This window comes from Rhipicephalus sanguineus, chromosome 3 (genome assembly GCF_013339695.2).
Source record: "Rhipicephalus sanguineus isolate Rsan-2018 chromosome 3, BIME_Rsan_1.4, whole genome shotgun sequence".
Taxonomy (NCBI): Eukaryota; Metazoa; Arthropoda; class Arachnida; order Ixodida; family Ixodidae; genus Rhipicephalus; species Rhipicephalus sanguineus.
In genome coordinates this window covers 213,081,236-213,097,720 of record NC_051178.1, presented here as the reverse complement: position 1 = coordinate 213,097,720, position 16,485 = coordinate 213,081,236, and the positions used below count along the sequence as shown (strand labels likewise).

At 45.6% G+C, this 16,485-nt stretch overlaps 1 protein-coding gene across 1 annotated transcript in view; it reads left to right on the top strand.

Annotated features, from left to right (window-relative positions):
• The first annotated feature begins 114 nt into the window (after positions 1-114).
• LOC119388260 (mitochondrial outer membrane protein SLC25A46) overlaps positions 115-16,485 on the top strand; it is a 28,004-nt gene continuing 11,633 nt past the window's right edge. Inside the window, exons 1-8 of the mRNA XM_037655931.2 lie at positions 115-518; positions 579-621; positions 723-780; positions 856-933; positions 5,361-5,461; positions 5,520-5,576; positions 8,510-8,846; positions 11,980-12,086. Coding sequence (XP_037511859.1) covers positions 335-518; positions 579-621; positions 723-780; positions 856-933; positions 5,361-5,461; positions 5,520-5,576; positions 8,510-8,846; positions 11,980-12,086 — 965 coding nt within the window. The 5' untranslated portion in view covers positions 115-334. The remainder of the gene's footprint in view (positions 519-578; positions 622-722; positions 781-855; positions 934-5,360; positions 5,462-5,519; positions 5,577-8,509; positions 8,847-11,979; positions 12,087-16,485) is intronic.

Genomic DNA, 16,485 nt, shown 5'->3' with positions numbered 1-16,485 from the left:
TAGTACTACAAATTGTGTACACACAGTAAGCAGATTTACATAAAACAAAACACCTAGTAAGAACAAACGTATCAATCCATGAACATCCACAAAATAATCCGGAAAGTATCCGGAGCAAGAACAGCAGGCAAGAATATGCAGTGGTTTATTGGCATCAGTTGCGTTCTGTCGTAGTGATCACTGTGCGGCAGTTTATGTTCGCACACATCGAACTGTTACGAGTGACGTGTCTCATTGCGCATTTCGCGAAATCTCTGGTGAAGTTACGGGACCTGGTTCAGCTCTGATGAGCTGACAGAAGCGGTCGAAGGTGGTGCCACGGGTAGTGCTTGAAATGGAGCCGGATCCCCATTGGCAACTCTCTGGAACCTCTTCTGGCGCTCGAGACGCGGAGTTGCTGCGCCCGATACCGGAGTTGACTGTGGGACCTAGTATACGCGCGCGAACGCATTATGATTACCCGCAGATAGCTCCTCAGGGAGGAGATGGAGACCGACCAACTCCGCCCAAGGAACCAGGTGGGGGACAAAGCTCTGTGCGAAAGTGTGTTTCTCAGTGCATTGCAAACGCCGTTTCAGAGCCCGTCCAGCAGCACTCCGAAGTGGCCTTGCGGCTAGGAAGGTACCACGCTTTCTTCGCATGTGTGATTTTGTTCTAGGTATGCATGATTCGCGCCACAATTTCGCCTGATGAGGTCACGTCTGGATTCGATCGCATTTCAGCATACTCCTGGACAACTTGGTGGCGCAGCCGTGCATAGTGCTGAGAAGACAATGTCAGGTGAGATGGTTGCAACTACGTATTCAGTTTTTTCACCGGTGAACCAACCTTGTTCATTTTTTTATACGTGTGCAGGTGCATAGGGCTGCCAGCAAGTACCACTTGACACCATGGACGCTCTTTCCAATCATCGCGAGGCTGCAGCAGAGACAGGTAACACTCACGTCGCATTTCATACATTGCATATTACGCTAACATGAACAGAAATTTGTACAAGCTCTGTGAGGAGAACAACGCATAATAATAATAATATCTGGGGTTTAACGTCCCAAAACCACGATATGATTATGAGAGACGCCGTAGTGGAGGGCTCCGGAAATTTCGACCACCTGGGGTTCTTTAACGTGCACCTAAATCTAAGTACACGGGCCTCAACCATTTTCGCCTCCATCGAAAATGCAGCCGCCGCGGCCGGGATTCGATCCCGCGGCCTTCGGGTCAGCAGTCGAGCGCCATAACCACTAGACCACCGTGGCGGGGCAGGAGAACAACGCAAGAGAAAATGGCAGGGCATGCTAGCTTTGTACTCATAATTCCCAATGAAAAGCACTCGCTTTTGTGACGCAAGAAAAACACAAGCTAGAACTAATAATGGCATGTGTGACCTCAGGACACCTATCACATGGCTTCAGAAAAAACAGAATAGTGCATGTCAGTGCATGTGTAAGGACACCAGATGGCCGAAATTTCCCAAGCCCTCCACTACAGTGTGCCACATAGTCAAATCATGGTTTTGGCTCGTAAAAACCCAGATACTCTTATCATCATCATATAATTAACATTTACTAAGTAACTCATTACCCACTTAATTTGCTTTGATTTATGGTCGTGTGTATGCACAGTCATGCTTTCACTTGTATGGACTTCCCTCCCCTAGACGTTGGTAAGCCGAGTCCTGCTAACACCACTTGTTTTATTAAGTGACCAGCATCGCTCCGTGGAGGCTTTCCGTGACGCCTGCTGCGCCAGGGGATCATTTTTATTTTATTCGTTACGGCCCCAGTTTCACACTTTTGAAAACACGTAGCAACAGTCACGTGAATGATTTTTTTTAAAATCATGCATAAGCCGCTATGATGTAGTGAATTTGTGCCTGGTAAAGTATAAAGAATGTTCTTATATTTTTTTAGCACATAATTGGGTGGCCTATCTGGGACCATGTGAATGTTTCGACTTCGCCTGTCAAGCCAGTCCGTATGCCCAGTTCCAGGTGTGAATGTCACATGACCAAACCTCACTTCCAATGCCAAAAATCGCCACTGTGTGTTACTCTAGTCGGAGCAGAAGATCGCTTTTCCATTCACATAAAATTATAACTACATTTTTTTTTAGTGCTCCTACATGTGCTATGATGCACAGCGCCAGAAGCGATGAAAACAACATGCATTATTTGTACAAAGGGGGCATTTTTTCGAGCGGCTTGTTTCTATGTTATACACAACCAAATGAATCCAACAGGTAATTAGGCCAAGGAAAGCATTGGGGACATTAATTGTCTTTAACTGTAATTATGAAGTAAATTGAAGTTAATTAAAGTGGACAAAAAATCACCCTTTTCGTCGGTGGGATTAGAACCACAACCTTTGAATTATGCATCCGATGTTCTACTAGTAGAGCTACAACGGAAGGCGTGTAAGTCTATGACAAACATCGCTGACACATCATGACATGAACAACGTGATATGCCTGTCAGGTAGGTCATGAAACCCTTTCACACAGTCATGTGTAGCACATACTTGCAAACCACTAGGGATCGGAGATTTTTCAGGCGCTTCGAATATTCGAACAAATATTACAGTATACGAATTCGCTTTGACACGAATTTATATTATTCAAAATTTTGAAGTATTCGAAATGAATAAATATATGTGCATTCAACCACAAAAGTTTAAGGACCATGTGAGCACGTGTCCAAGAGCCTTTTCGCGACATTTCCACTACATAAGCGACGATCGACAGCAGCGCTGCGCCCAAGACGCATCCATCCCTTAATCGATGGCCTGGCTGTTTTCCACATATATTTTCCACCTTTCACTTCTTAACGTGACGCGCTGTTCAGCAGTTGTGGCTACGTGCTGCCGTCTCTAGAGCAGTTTATCAGCATAACTGTTATCCGTCGCAATCTTTCTCACCCACACCATTTGAAGAACGCTGTGGTAACTTTGATTCTGCTATCGCAGTACAAGTGTGACTTTCATACCACAGATAAGTGCATTGCGTTAGAACAATGAACTAACAATGTGCAGTGCGGCAGAAGAAAATTGATATGCCAGTGTATAACTGGAAGACCAGTTTCCGACCCAGCACTGCAGTCGACGGCAGATGGCGCACCGCTACGTGGCACGGACAGGCAGTTTGGCACGAGCTCGCACGGTCCGCAAACTTTGTGGTCGACTGTACATGCGAGTCCATATAACCCCCCCGTGTAAATGTGGTTTCACTGCAGCGTGGGGGTGCTATGCTGCGAAACCACCTATTCAGGGGAAATCCGCACTGCCACGAAGCAACACTTCAAGGTTAAATGTTGTGGGAATCGCGTGCATCACCACCCGATAACAATACGTGCTGCACAGTCTGGGTGTGTGCGTCCTACAGATCCCCTAGAAAAGCGCCAGCCGACACGATGTGCGGGCAGCTGGCGATAGACTGGCAGAGTGTATGCACGCGTGTGGTGGACTGCCGGCGTGGCAAGGGCTCAATGGTTGATGGCATGTGTGGTGGCGGCGTGGACTTTGAGTTGTTAGATTAACTCTTGATCGTTTCTTGTACTAATAAATGTTTCTTCAGTTGTGAGGCAGCGCTGCATTCTGTCATTTGGTTAGACAGCGAGAACTCCTACAGTGTACACATTACCTTCATCTCAGTTAATTATTTTTTTAAATTTAAAAGCATGTTATACGGGCTTATATGTGCTAAATGTAGTAAATTTTAAAACGTAACGCACTGTACCAGTTATAACTGCTGCTATACAAATCTTGCTAGTACTATTCGAAGTTGCTTCCACTTTGAACCAAAAAGTGACATTCACATATGCCTAGTTCTAATTCTAAAAATATTGTGCAAGTTAGTTGGGTCATGACAAAAATGCTCATTTTTCTTAACAATATGTGATATATACTATTCGAACTATTAGATTCGAAATTATTCAACCAAATCACCATTCGCTGAAACTTACTATTCGTCCTTCCCTACAAACCACATCTCATGGCATGCGGGTATGTGCCACAAGTGATTCACTGTCTATATCGACCCAGGAATGTCGAGAATAGACGAAACTCTTAACGAGATAGTGTTAAGGACCCCGTGCCTCAGAAAATCCGATGTCAGCGTCGGTGGTGCTCTCAGTGAGCAAGAAATTCTGATGTACACAATGATAAAAATCACAATGCAAGCCGGAATTGAACCAAGGCATTCTGTGCGGCAGTCAACTATTCTACCCCAGAGCCATGCCAGTGCTTGAAACTGCTTAGAAAAGAGATCCTGTACAGGTGTCATATCGTGGCACCTGTATAGGATCTCTTGGCTTCATTATCTGCTGGTTTTCATTAACGTTGTGTTAAACAAAGAAACAAGCCCCCAGAATTCTCTTCATTCATTCATATCGTGGCAACATCACTTGTGGTTGCAGTACTGGCTAGCCGGCGCTCGTCTGTGCTTATCTGTGCCTCCTGTCTTTGTCAAAATCGCGCTGCATTCGTCCAGAGTATGTACCAACTCGCCCAAGTCAAGGTATTATTGGCTATTCACTTTTGTAATAATCTAGTAAACATTATGTATGTACTCCTGTGTGTCAGCAAGCTATAGTCAAGCATTGCTCAACCCTGGAAGAATACACCAACGGTTACTGGTTGTGACGTACACATCATCACAACGTAGTGTGCATTTCGTTTCACTAGAACCGACAGCTGGGCTCTAACGTGAGTGCCAACGACACGTCAGACAATAAACTACCCTTTAGGCACCAGTGTAGTCGACGTGCATGGTATGCATGCAATCTAGACACAACTACCCAATTTATGCAGACATCAATTGACCTCATAACACTTGGCTCAAAGGAACAACGACAAAAAAAAAGCAGCATAGGCAGCTACTTGCTGACCTCTTCGCATGAAATTGATTCCCACAATGTGTAGGATCTGCCAGAATTAATTTTCAGGTTCTCTTGCTTTCTGTGGGTGCAGCGGGGCAATAGTAATGTTTTATTATTGCGAGAACGCACATACTATGATTTGTTTTTCCTTTTGTGTTTTTGTGACGACAGTTGGCATATATCATTAGCGCTTTTATTTGTTGAGTTTTGTTAACTGTCATTATCAAGTCAAACATTCATTCGTGAACAATCATATAAACAATCTCCAGTGCTTGTGGCAAAGGTCCAAATGAGGCATTGCATGCCATATAAACAAGGTTTACTTTAGTGTGAACATCGTTTGCACTTTAAATGTTTTTCCACAGAGCTTCTTTGCTGTTAGTAGTATAGCATAAACTGCATAAGTCATCTGTTTATGTGCCAGATATTGTAGCATGTGTTTCCTCGTGTTTATTGACTTACAGCTTTGTTGTGTGTTTTATTAACGCAGGGTTTGATCACCCTCTGGAAAGGTGCACCAAGCATGTTTATTGTACGTGGCATCATTGTGGTGGTGGAGACTGTCCTTGCTGAAACGACCTCACTTCCTCGGTGAGTTGTTTCTTATAGTGTTTCACATGGCTGAAATGTTCTCTCTTTTTGTTTCCAGAGAGCTCACATCACACAGTTCTCTTCGTCAGCTATGGCAACATCTGCTTCTCAAAAGGTATTTGTTTCAAAGCTTTAGACCAGAAAAAGAATGTCCATGCAGAATCTTCGCTGTTAGTTGTATAAGTGATCCACAAGCATTTGCTACTAATCACTTGCCGTTTTGTCGTCATATGCTGCTGCATTAAAGGGAGTAGTGCGCTTTTTGTTCCTGCTCATTTCGGGTATCACCTGCATGTATTTCCCATGCTTGTGCTGCGTTGCAGCCTTCGCTGGAACGTTGTTGATGGGCGGCATCTTTCATTCTTGCTGAAATAGAAAAAGATGCATAACCACCAAGAAAAGACTCGAGACAGAACAGAAAATCTTCTTGTAAGCATTCATCAGCTTCAGGAATTGCCCAAAGAAAGGCACACCTTATGACCGGTGAAACAGGTGTTGTTTGTGGCATGTTTGGCATGAAATTCACTCAAAGTTAGAATTTTCTTGGTGTGTGCAATGCTCCATGTTGGCTTTACATGTTGTACTGGAGAGGGCTGCAAAAATTGGGGGACCCTTAAGCTTCGCCTTCGCCTTAAGAGTTGAACGCAGTAGCAATATCCACACGCGCTCACGTGCACGCGCACACACACGCACGGCATATCTATAGTAAAAGTAAAGGTTTCCGCCCTCTTCAACAGCACTTTTATGACAACAGTGTATTGTGTGTCCAAAGTATGAGTGAGTATTGTGTGCTGGTGCACTGTTGGGGCAAACTTTAGACAGCGCCCTGCGCCTCTGTTCTATGTGCGTTCGTACGCGTTGAGTTCACTCACTGCACTGACACTTTCAATCACTGCAGTCAGTCATTGCACATGCACAGAATCCATCACAAGCGTGTCAACAGCCCGGTGGCGTGAGGGAACATCTACGCATGTGACCTTTTTTTCAAAGTATCGATGAACCCTCTATGTGTGTGTGTAAGAGAATGCGTGCACAAATGTGCGTGCCCTTTGTTATGGCTAGCTAGCAATGCACCCACTACGTGTTTGTAAGGGAACATCTACGCAGCGTGGTCACGCCATCTCTCGCAAACGGCAGGCACACCATCGCAGCGCCTCCACGAGACGGTGCGGCAACAAGAGTAGAATGCGATAGCCTAATCGGACTGTGTTCTTCTCGCCTTCCCAATTGCTAGCCTGCCTTCGCTTCTCAGTGGAGACGTGAACCATGCTGCAAAGAAAGCCAAAGTGTAGACGCCCTCCAGCTCATAATTTTATTTGCATCTACCTCGAATTTTTGTTCATGGCCAACGTTGCTTTTTCGCTCACAACCAAAGACCCTGCTGCCTACACCGGCACTGGAATTTCTGCGAAACGAGCTCTGTAACGCTATCGCGTTCAAACGTTCATGTGGTTCAGATATAGTTAATATATTCACCTTATGCAAGCATTCGTGTCTAGCCCAGTGGGTAAGACAATTGGCTTGTGAGTGTAAGGCCATAGGTTTGAAACCCAGTGCCACCAAAAAAAAAACTATTTTCTTTTATACATTTATTTCTGTGTAGTGGTTCGTCTTACATGACAGACCAACACATAGCTTTCTCGTTAAGTTAGCATAGAAATACTTAAGCATTTAATATAAATGTTAGGGGTGCATGAATAGTGAATTTTAGAACCAAATCGAATACAAATAAGAATTGAATACTGTTCGAATAGTTTTCTAATAGTAAGGCAGCCATTTTTAAAACAGCCCTTGACTGGTAGGGTAGCAATTTTCAAAACAACCCAGGAATTCTACAACATTTTATTTGAAACAAATATTCACAAGCTTAAACAAAGGAACATTACACAAAAAACACCGCAATTATTTAAACCGAGGCAAACTGGTTTACAGCGGCAACTATAGCCTTCCAAATATTTTGTAACTTACAGACTGAAATGTAGCAGTGACTGCAATGTTAAAGTTGGTACTTTGTCAGTCGCTTCTAAATAAAACTGATACATAAATACAAAGCAGTTTTCGTGTGTTGACATCATCATGAATGTTATGGTGAAGACAGTGGACTGATGACAGTGTCGCTTTGGCGACACTGGAGTTCTGCGCCAAAGCACCTTCATCCTGTGATCAATATAGTGTAGATAGTCCCGCAAGTACATAGTCTGCATGCATCTCGGTAATTCAATGACGAAAACAAAACGTCTCCTTTCTTCGAGCATTTTTCGTCGTTGCTGAATATTTGAAAAATATTCGAAAAATATTTGGTGTTTCGAATATGCACTATTCGGTTCGAGTAACGAATCGAATAGAACGCTATTCGATTTGTTATTCGAAATTTTCGGATATTCGCACACCCATAATAAATGTGGCAGTGAAGGGATAGGCTAAAAAGTCAGATTACTGTTCATGCTGGAGCATCAGCAGTCCTATTTCTTCTACCTTGAGGGCTCTAATTTCAGAAGAATTCTGGCAGAACCCATCTCAATATGGCTATTGACATTACTGCAATTAGTATTGCAGCAGTGTAACATGTTTTTCCCATGCCAAGACACACCACATACCAAGTGTGTACTGCAATAGCGCTTCTCTCTCACACTTAAATTTGAGATCAGCTTATAGTTCTTAAGAATCCTCCGGGTGTTACGGAAGGGGTAGGTTTTACTTAGATTCATCGGCCCATATACACCATTAGATATAACCAAGGTGATCAATCCCATATTGTGGGAATGACGATACACAAGTGTTGGCAGCAATGTCAGCAGTCCCTCAGTAGCCACTGCGCATTTTTACGACAATAAATCGTACAATTTTTGAAGGTCTTGGTGCTCCGCTGCTTTTTAAAAGAAAGTGAAAAGTGGTAAAGCGTAAGAGTCTGGTGCTAATTTACATTGGAAAGGCCATGTGATCTTCTGTGTAGTACATGGACGATGTATGCTTATGATTGACCAAAGGAATGGAAAGAACCAGTGATATGAGTAGATTGTGTTATGTGTTTCACATGCTGTGCAACAGCGTGGCCCTTGCTGTGGCAACGCCCTTCAGCTGTGCCAGTCTCGTGGAAGTGGTTCAGTGCGAGGGGGCCAGTGAACGACCGGGCTTATTTGACTGCCTGCGTGAGGGTCTAGTGCGGCTGCTTCCACGAGGGGGTCCCAAGCGTGGTCGCCTGCTGCCCCTGTGGCGCCTCCTGGGCCCATCCATGGCTCATGGCCTCGCCCACTACCTACTGTCCAGCGTGGTGCGATGGGCTGCATTGCAACTGCTCTGCATTCACCGGCACAGACAGCACCGACAGATACTACTGTTGCGGCACCAGGCTGGCATTGTGCATGGCCCCATGGGCGATGCGCCGGTGAGCCACATTTCTTTTTGTTGGCAATGCATGCAGGAAAAAAAAACACGTTTACGGCTGCTTTATTTTTACATTGATCATCTGAACTGTTGCTGCAATTGTGCTCCGCAATTTGATAAGACATGGATTCTAGGCAAAAGCAAGGATGAACATACCTTGGAAGCGAACCACATACAGAGGAAATCAGATGACTGTATCAGTGAACTTGGCGAGATATGTTCTTATGTGCTGCTGTCTCCATACCTGCCAAGTCTCCCGGATTACCCTGGAGACTCCCGGATTTTGAACGTTTCTCCCGGTTGTACGGGTCATAGGAAAATCTCCCGGAAATCCAGTTTTGCCCCGCGCGTCCAGTGTTTTGTCTGGCCACATGAGCAAAGTTGTCTGGCCACGTAGAAAGGACGAAAGGATTCTTTTTCTTCTTTTTTTTTTTTAACGATGGTAGAAAGGTTCAACTCAGTTGCATTGCGCATGAAGTAGCTGTGCACTTTGTGCCGCAGTGCTGCCAACGCAAACGTGTCATAGCGCTTGCCTGTGATGCGTACATATAAGTACGTAAAAAAGGTGCGCTCTGTTTTCGCTAGGAGAGAGCGCTCGCAAGAATTATGGCGCCAACACAAGCTCGTGATGCAGGTGGCTGTTGTTTGATGTCGTGACGCGAGGAGGGACGTTCCGCGTACAGATGCGCAACACGCAATTTAAAAATTGATCCTAAGTGTGTTATAGGTAGGGGTGTGCGAATATTCGAAATTTCGAATATTTTTCGAATAGTGTTTGCTATTCGATTCGATTCGCACTGAAATTTTACTATTCGAACTATTCGAACTTCCCAAAGACAAATGCAGGCAACGTCCGGTTGAAAGTGACCCCTTCAGATTTTCAATATGCTTCACCTCATTACACTCTCGTATTGCGGCAAAGCTGCCTTTCAAGCTCCGTTACGGTCGAACTTAGCCAAGAGAAAGTCCGATTGAAAGTGGTCCCTAGATTTTTAATATGCTTCGCCTCCTCACACCCCCGTATTGCGGCAAAGCTGCCTTTTAAGCTTCGTTACGGTCGAACTTAGCCAAGAGACAGTCAACGTCCGTTTGGAAGTGGTCCCTAGATTTTCAATATGCTTCACCTCATCACCCCCCGTATTGCGGCAAAGCTGCCTTTCAAGCTCCGTTGCGGTCGAACTTAGCCAAGAGACAGTCAACGTCCGATTGGAAGTGGTCCCTAGATTTTCAATGTGCTTCACCTCCTCACACCCCCGTATTGCGGCAAAGCTGCCTTTCAAGCTCCGCTACGGTCGCAAATGTATTAACTCAAGAAAGCGCTGGTTCCAATATGGAGATGAAAGATGTGGCAGAGGTGGGGGCTCAATTAATGCTGTTTCGGACCTGAAATTTGGGCAGGAAGTCCGAAAAATCGGAAGCCAAAGCTTTTTAGCATCGAAGATTTCTGATGTTCTTATATATCGACGTCTACGAGGCAGATTTGGAACTCCGGACTTGAAGGGAGCACACCCTTGTCCGCCACATCAGTTGGGCTTGCACAGAAGTTGAAAGAGGAGGAGAGGCTGAGAAAACGGCATCTCTGCCTATCACGTGTAAAGTGTTGTTGGCAACACTTTTGTTGCACCAAATCATGTAGTACGTAAATACAATTTGGCCTCTACATTGCCTTATTCTTGATAAGACAACTATGAAACACCACCCCGCCAGTGCTTCATCAACCTAGCGAAAAGAAACACTTTCATGTTGCTATCTCACAAGAACATACTTAGGGATTCTCTGCAAATTTTTCTGTAATTTCACTTCGAATTATTCGAAAAATGTTTGAGAAATATTAGAAAATTATTAGAAAATTATTCGAAAATTATTCGATTCGATTCGCACTCAATCTTTATTATTCGAATTCGCTTCGCACCCAAAATTTTGCTATTCGTACAGCTCTAGTTATAGGTTATATCAGCCATTAATATTTCTTAGATGATGCGTTTTTGTATACACAAATCTATCCCACAAGTTATCTCGCCTTCAGAATTTTGTCACTACTGCTTTAAGTGGAGAGCCCAACACTTAAAAGGGTAGCCGTTACCGATGTCTGTCGAGATAGCGCGTAAGCAAGCGACGACAGGCCTCGCACGCAGAGCGATGTTATCGCATGTGCCCTTCGCACGACGGTGACGGTCGGGTCGTTTCATCTCTGCTTCAACCACGTTCGTCCCTAGCGCTAGCGCGCTTTTACTCGCACGTGAAACAGACGATGCGTAAGCGATGTTATCGGTTTGGACTCTGTACAGATCAGCGGCGACCGCAAAATTCCGCTGACAGTTAGCGTACGCCTAGTTAGCTTTAGCGTTTGCGGCCCGCTATTTCCGTCACCTAACGGGAGCCCGGAAGCGGTTAGCGCACGACGCATGCGCAGTTGCGCGAGAAGCCAACGCACAGCTTTGCGCACGCTATTCTAAAACTGCCTAATGTCCTTATAATTGCTATCGCAGTACTCCCCCCCCCCCCCCCCCGCACGGCCGGCATACTTTATTCCCCCCCCCTCCCGTGGTCGACATATTTTATAAACCCCCCCCCCCCGTTGAGTATATCTCCCGGATTCCGTTTCTCCAAACTTGGCAGGTATGTGTCTCTGTTAGCTGGCTCTGGTGTGACTTAGCACTTTTCTATCTTGTTTCAGTAAGGTTTTAAACTGCATGAAGAAGACAGGACGAAAACAGGAACACGTATACACACACAAGCGCAGTGTGTGTGTGTATGTGTTCCTGTTTTCGTCCTGTCTTCTTCATGCAGTTTAAAACCTTGTTAAAACCTTAAACCGACTGGCCCAACAACATGCCTTGCTTCTGTCTTGTTATGTGTGCACATGTACAGTTCTGGCATTTATATGCATTGTTGTAAAAAGAGTAAACCAGTTGTTAGTCATCGCATAAGCTTTTTTATTGACTCTTAAACGATGGTTACACCAAGGTTATGCTTTTGTGCAGTGTAGAATATAGACCCTTAATATGTGAGCACAAAGCTTTTGTAACAATAACTAAGTTGTCAATTGCTACTGCACTTATCCGTGATGTCAGTAACACTGGTAATCGGCAATAGTATGTGCATTAATCACATTGAGGCTTTTGTAATTGCAGGAAGTACAGCCAGAAGGTGCTTCATTTCTTGAAGAAATGGTGGCATCACTCATTGGTGCACTCGTGGCAGATGTGCTGCTCTTTCCTTTGGAAACTGTACTCCACAGGTGAGCTGCTTGCATTTTTCCACAAAGTTCTTCAATCGTGCCATAGGTGCAAACGGGGTTCTTTCCCTTTCCTTTTATTGGTCGAGTAGGAAAAAAACAAGCTTCACAATGGATGCCAATGTGAAAAGCGATGACTTGCTTTTCACAGCTGCCTGTGTTAGGTTCCTGGCTTTCCGGAAGTAAAGGTGGGAAACAAACAGTTCTTGGAATGCAACATCAGGGGTCCTCAGCCACCGTTATTGTCAGAAACCTGCATCGCCATAATTGTTCACTTTAAACAATGATGGGACAGGACCGATTAATGGTGTGGTGCAGACTTGCGCCCCACTTCGATGATTGATGAATTTGGGGAGGATAGTAGGGAGCCTACATGACCGCCCGTTTTAGGGCGGCGACATCTGGCAAAGTGCCATCAAAAGACTCTGCCTAAACGTTGTTGCCAGCTTCTGCCATATTTGGCATTGTTTGGTACACTGCCATTACGGTCCCCACCGCCACCCCTCTGAGCAAGGTGAAGTGCTCTTGCTGTCCACAAGGGCCCTCTTGACTGAATTTACTTACGATCTGCACAGTCAGCCATGGTGTGCCATGTAGTCAAAGGCCCTTTCTAAGGCGAAATCCTTATATGTTTCATGAGTCAAGAAATTTTTTAGATTTCGCGAGACGTGGCAATACGTCACAAGACCTTGGTGGCAGTGGCGCAAACACGAATGATGGGAAAAAGCTAAGTCATAAAAGTAGGTCCAAAGTCATTTGATACTCAGGTGAATGTGTGTGTACAGATGGCGTAGCAGAAGTCACATGACCTCAATTTCACATGATGTCATCAATGACATCACCCTGTGATGTCATCCTGATGTCACAGACCGCCAAAAATTTGTGACATCATCGTGACATCACATGACAAGGCCATTGACGTCATCCCATAACATCGTCGCTTGGTCAAAGGTGTGCCGATCCCGGAGGCGAAACAGTAAGGCTGGAGTACATGGTGTGAACTTTCGCAATGAACTTCATGCATCAAGTAAAGACATGGCAGCATGACGCAATATCTTTGCTGTGTTGCGATAGACGCATCAAATACCACTGTGTGTCGGGTTTTCGTCACTCGTACGCCAGTAAAACACTGCTTTATTCTGACTTTAGCATCGAGTGAAGCGACGCTGATGCGAGCTCATGCGAAGGAGGCTACAGCTCACAACTAGCAAGCATGTCTCCAAACGGACGTGCCTTGTGTGTAACCTTCCTACTCAGAATGTGTGATCGCAGCAACTACACTTTCGGCAGTGTACATTGAGCAAAGTGGTATATGTGGGAGTGGTATATGTGGAATACACTGAGCAAAGTGGTATTGGCCTCGAGGCCCACCACTGGAAACGCCGGCGCCACCGTCGGCGTGACGTGCTTGGCAGGATCACGTGGTCTCAGCGGCCGCGTCGGCTGCTTGTGGAGCGCTGCCGCATGCTTTGAAAACGAGTTTCAAGCCCCGCATGTGCTGCGGTCTCTTCAAATACGGAAGTTTTTTCGCATTTTCCGCTCAATTGAAACCATTGTAATAGAGTGGCTGCCTCCGAAGGCGACGAACATGAGGTTCTACCGCTCGGTGCCACAGTGCCGGGCTTATGCAGCGGAGCCCAGTGTTAGCCTGCACCGGTAAACGGGACAAGAAACTGCGTGAAGCATGGGTTGTAAAGCTAAGAACCGGCAAGTAGCCATCGGCTACGAGTCTTGTGTGCAACAAGCACTTCTGCGACGAAGACTTTCGTTACTGTGTCGGGCCTGCGATGTTCGGTGAGTAGCAGACAGCGCGCACTTAGACGATGGCTCATGTGCGCTTCCCGCCGGCAAATGATGCTTATCTGCCACAGGATGGATAAGGCGCTAGTTTTTACCACGTGCGATACCATCTCAGAACCCTCCCGTGCGACCTCTTGATCGTCGGCCCTGTGCTCAGCATCCACAAAATCGGCTGCTGATGCGCAGGTCATTATATACGTTGAATTAAAATACTCACAGGGTCCCCTATGCATTCGCCAAAGATGACTAGAAGGCGAAAGCCATCTTCTTCTTCTTGTCAGTCGATGTATTGATTCTCACGCGCCCCCCTCCAAAAGCGTTCTGCACCTAACGTGGTTTTGCACGGCCTCCGTGACCGATCACGGAGGCAATGCAAAGCAACCATGACGTGTGAATACGTCATCATGTGATGTCACGTTATGTGACGTCATAATGACGCTACATGTTTTGTGACCTGTGACGTCATCATGACGTCATATGGTCAAGCCATCACGGACAATTATTTTTTGCATCACTGGTGTTGACGCCGCCGACGCAGGACACCGACGGGCAATCTTCCCGTTTGATGAGTCATCTAGGGCTTTTGCCTTCATAAGCTACTCAACGTTTTACATTGCCTCCGATCACCCTCCGTGATCGGCCCACCGATCACGGAGGCAATGCAAAGGGACCATGTCATGTGAATACGTCATCATGTGACATCACGTTATGTCACGTCATGGTGATGTCATGATGAAGTTACAAATTTAGGTATCTGTGACAACATATGGTGACGTCATCACATGACGATTATTTTTTTCGTCACTCGTGTTGACGCCGCCGACGGTCAATCTATTCGTTTGAAGAGGCATCTAAGGCTTTCGCCTTCATAAGCTACGCGACATTTGCTGGTGGATAACGAAAGAGTCAAATGCTGCTGCTGGTGTGCTGCATTTATGTTGGCAATAACATTTTTTCAGTCAAGCTTGCGTTCCCCTTACGCAAACAATAGGAAATAGGAAAAAGCCCAAATTTATTTGTGCCACTCGCAAACCCACGTTGGGCCTCTCCAACCCCATGTATTTTCTTGGAGCACCCCATAAGCCTCATTTATTTTTGTGGGAAAGATATGCCACCCTGTTTGCGTTAGACACAACACTGCTGCCAAAATTGCTGGGGTACTCGCCAAATAATTACTATCCTGTTTTGCGGCTGCTGGTTGCTGCAACAACTTCTATTTTATTCACCGCTATTTCAAGCTCATGTGGGTCCTCGTTCACAGCCTACGTTTGCAAAACAGCAAACGTAGCTTCTCCTTCCACCAGCAATCTCGAAGTGGTGAAGCTTTGGTCTATAAATATGTTGATGACAGAGAGCGGCAAGTTCACTGGAATGCAAAGGGAGCGATAATTAAGGAGCATTAAAAAAAGGAGTCGCATTTGCTCACGTTTTGTGTGAGCACGATACGAAACAAGTGCACTGAATAAAGAAACAGAAGCCGCGGCATTTGCCCGCTGAGAAGACCGATCAATACGCAGTGCGAGACAACTTGTCAAATGACATTGAAACGCACACGAATTTAGACCGAAAAAAAAACACTGAATCGTTGGGACGGCACATCACAAAGTTGCCATGCACACCGAAGCCGTAGTTGTAACCAAATTGTTTTTGAACTGCTCTGATAGCGTCCGTGCAACAGTAGTTGTTTGTGTACTCACAAATTCTCATATTTTGCGGCCTAAAGTTCACAGCGCAGTGCCAAAACGTGCTCGTAGCAAAAGCGAAACCATCAGTACGAACATACATGCAGACGCTCATATACATGCAGAGGCACCGTCAGTCGTCGCGAACCCGTGCGATCGCGCTGGCTTGAGGCTTCTTTCTGTTATGCTCCGTTTGGTTCTACAGGCAGTCTAATCTAACGAGATATTTCACATAGTTTGCACTCAGCGAGTGACTACCTTTCACGCAAGAAGCCGGTTCAGGGGTCTCCAACGCGGTGACCGCGTGAAGCGGGTGCTCAGTTTTCTACAGACAGCAACTGTAGACTATCTTGTGCTTTCAGTTCATCGAAAATGATTATTTTGACAGTAAAAAACACAGTTCCTTTCGAAAGTAGTTACAGAAATGTCCTGGAGGGCTTCCGCGAGGTGTTTTTGTAGAGCGCCGACCGCAAAACCTATGGGGAGCGCGCCGGCGGTATCCTACCTAGCACGCAATCGAGGCGCGTCCGATAGAGGGCGACTCCGTAACTCCTCGCCACCAATATGTGGGAGGTTGACACAAGAACAGAGTGGGCCTCGTGACCTTTCTTTATGCTGACATTGTAGTCTAGCTAGATGAATGCATGTGACAGTGTTAAACTGTTGCCTCATGAAATGCTTCATTTCCATCTGCAATCGTGGCACAGAAGCAAATGGAATCCTGCTGTCAAGTTGCAGGTTTCATGATGATATTGAGCGCTGGTTAAAAAAAAAAAAGCTATTCCAAGGCAGTACCTAGTAGGCTGCGTGTCACTTTGGGACATTAAATACTGTTCTATAGCTTGTTCTGTAATGCTGGTGCGGTGAACCTTTACATGTGTGCTGTATTTAACACTCCTATCTATGTCCCTTCCTGCCAA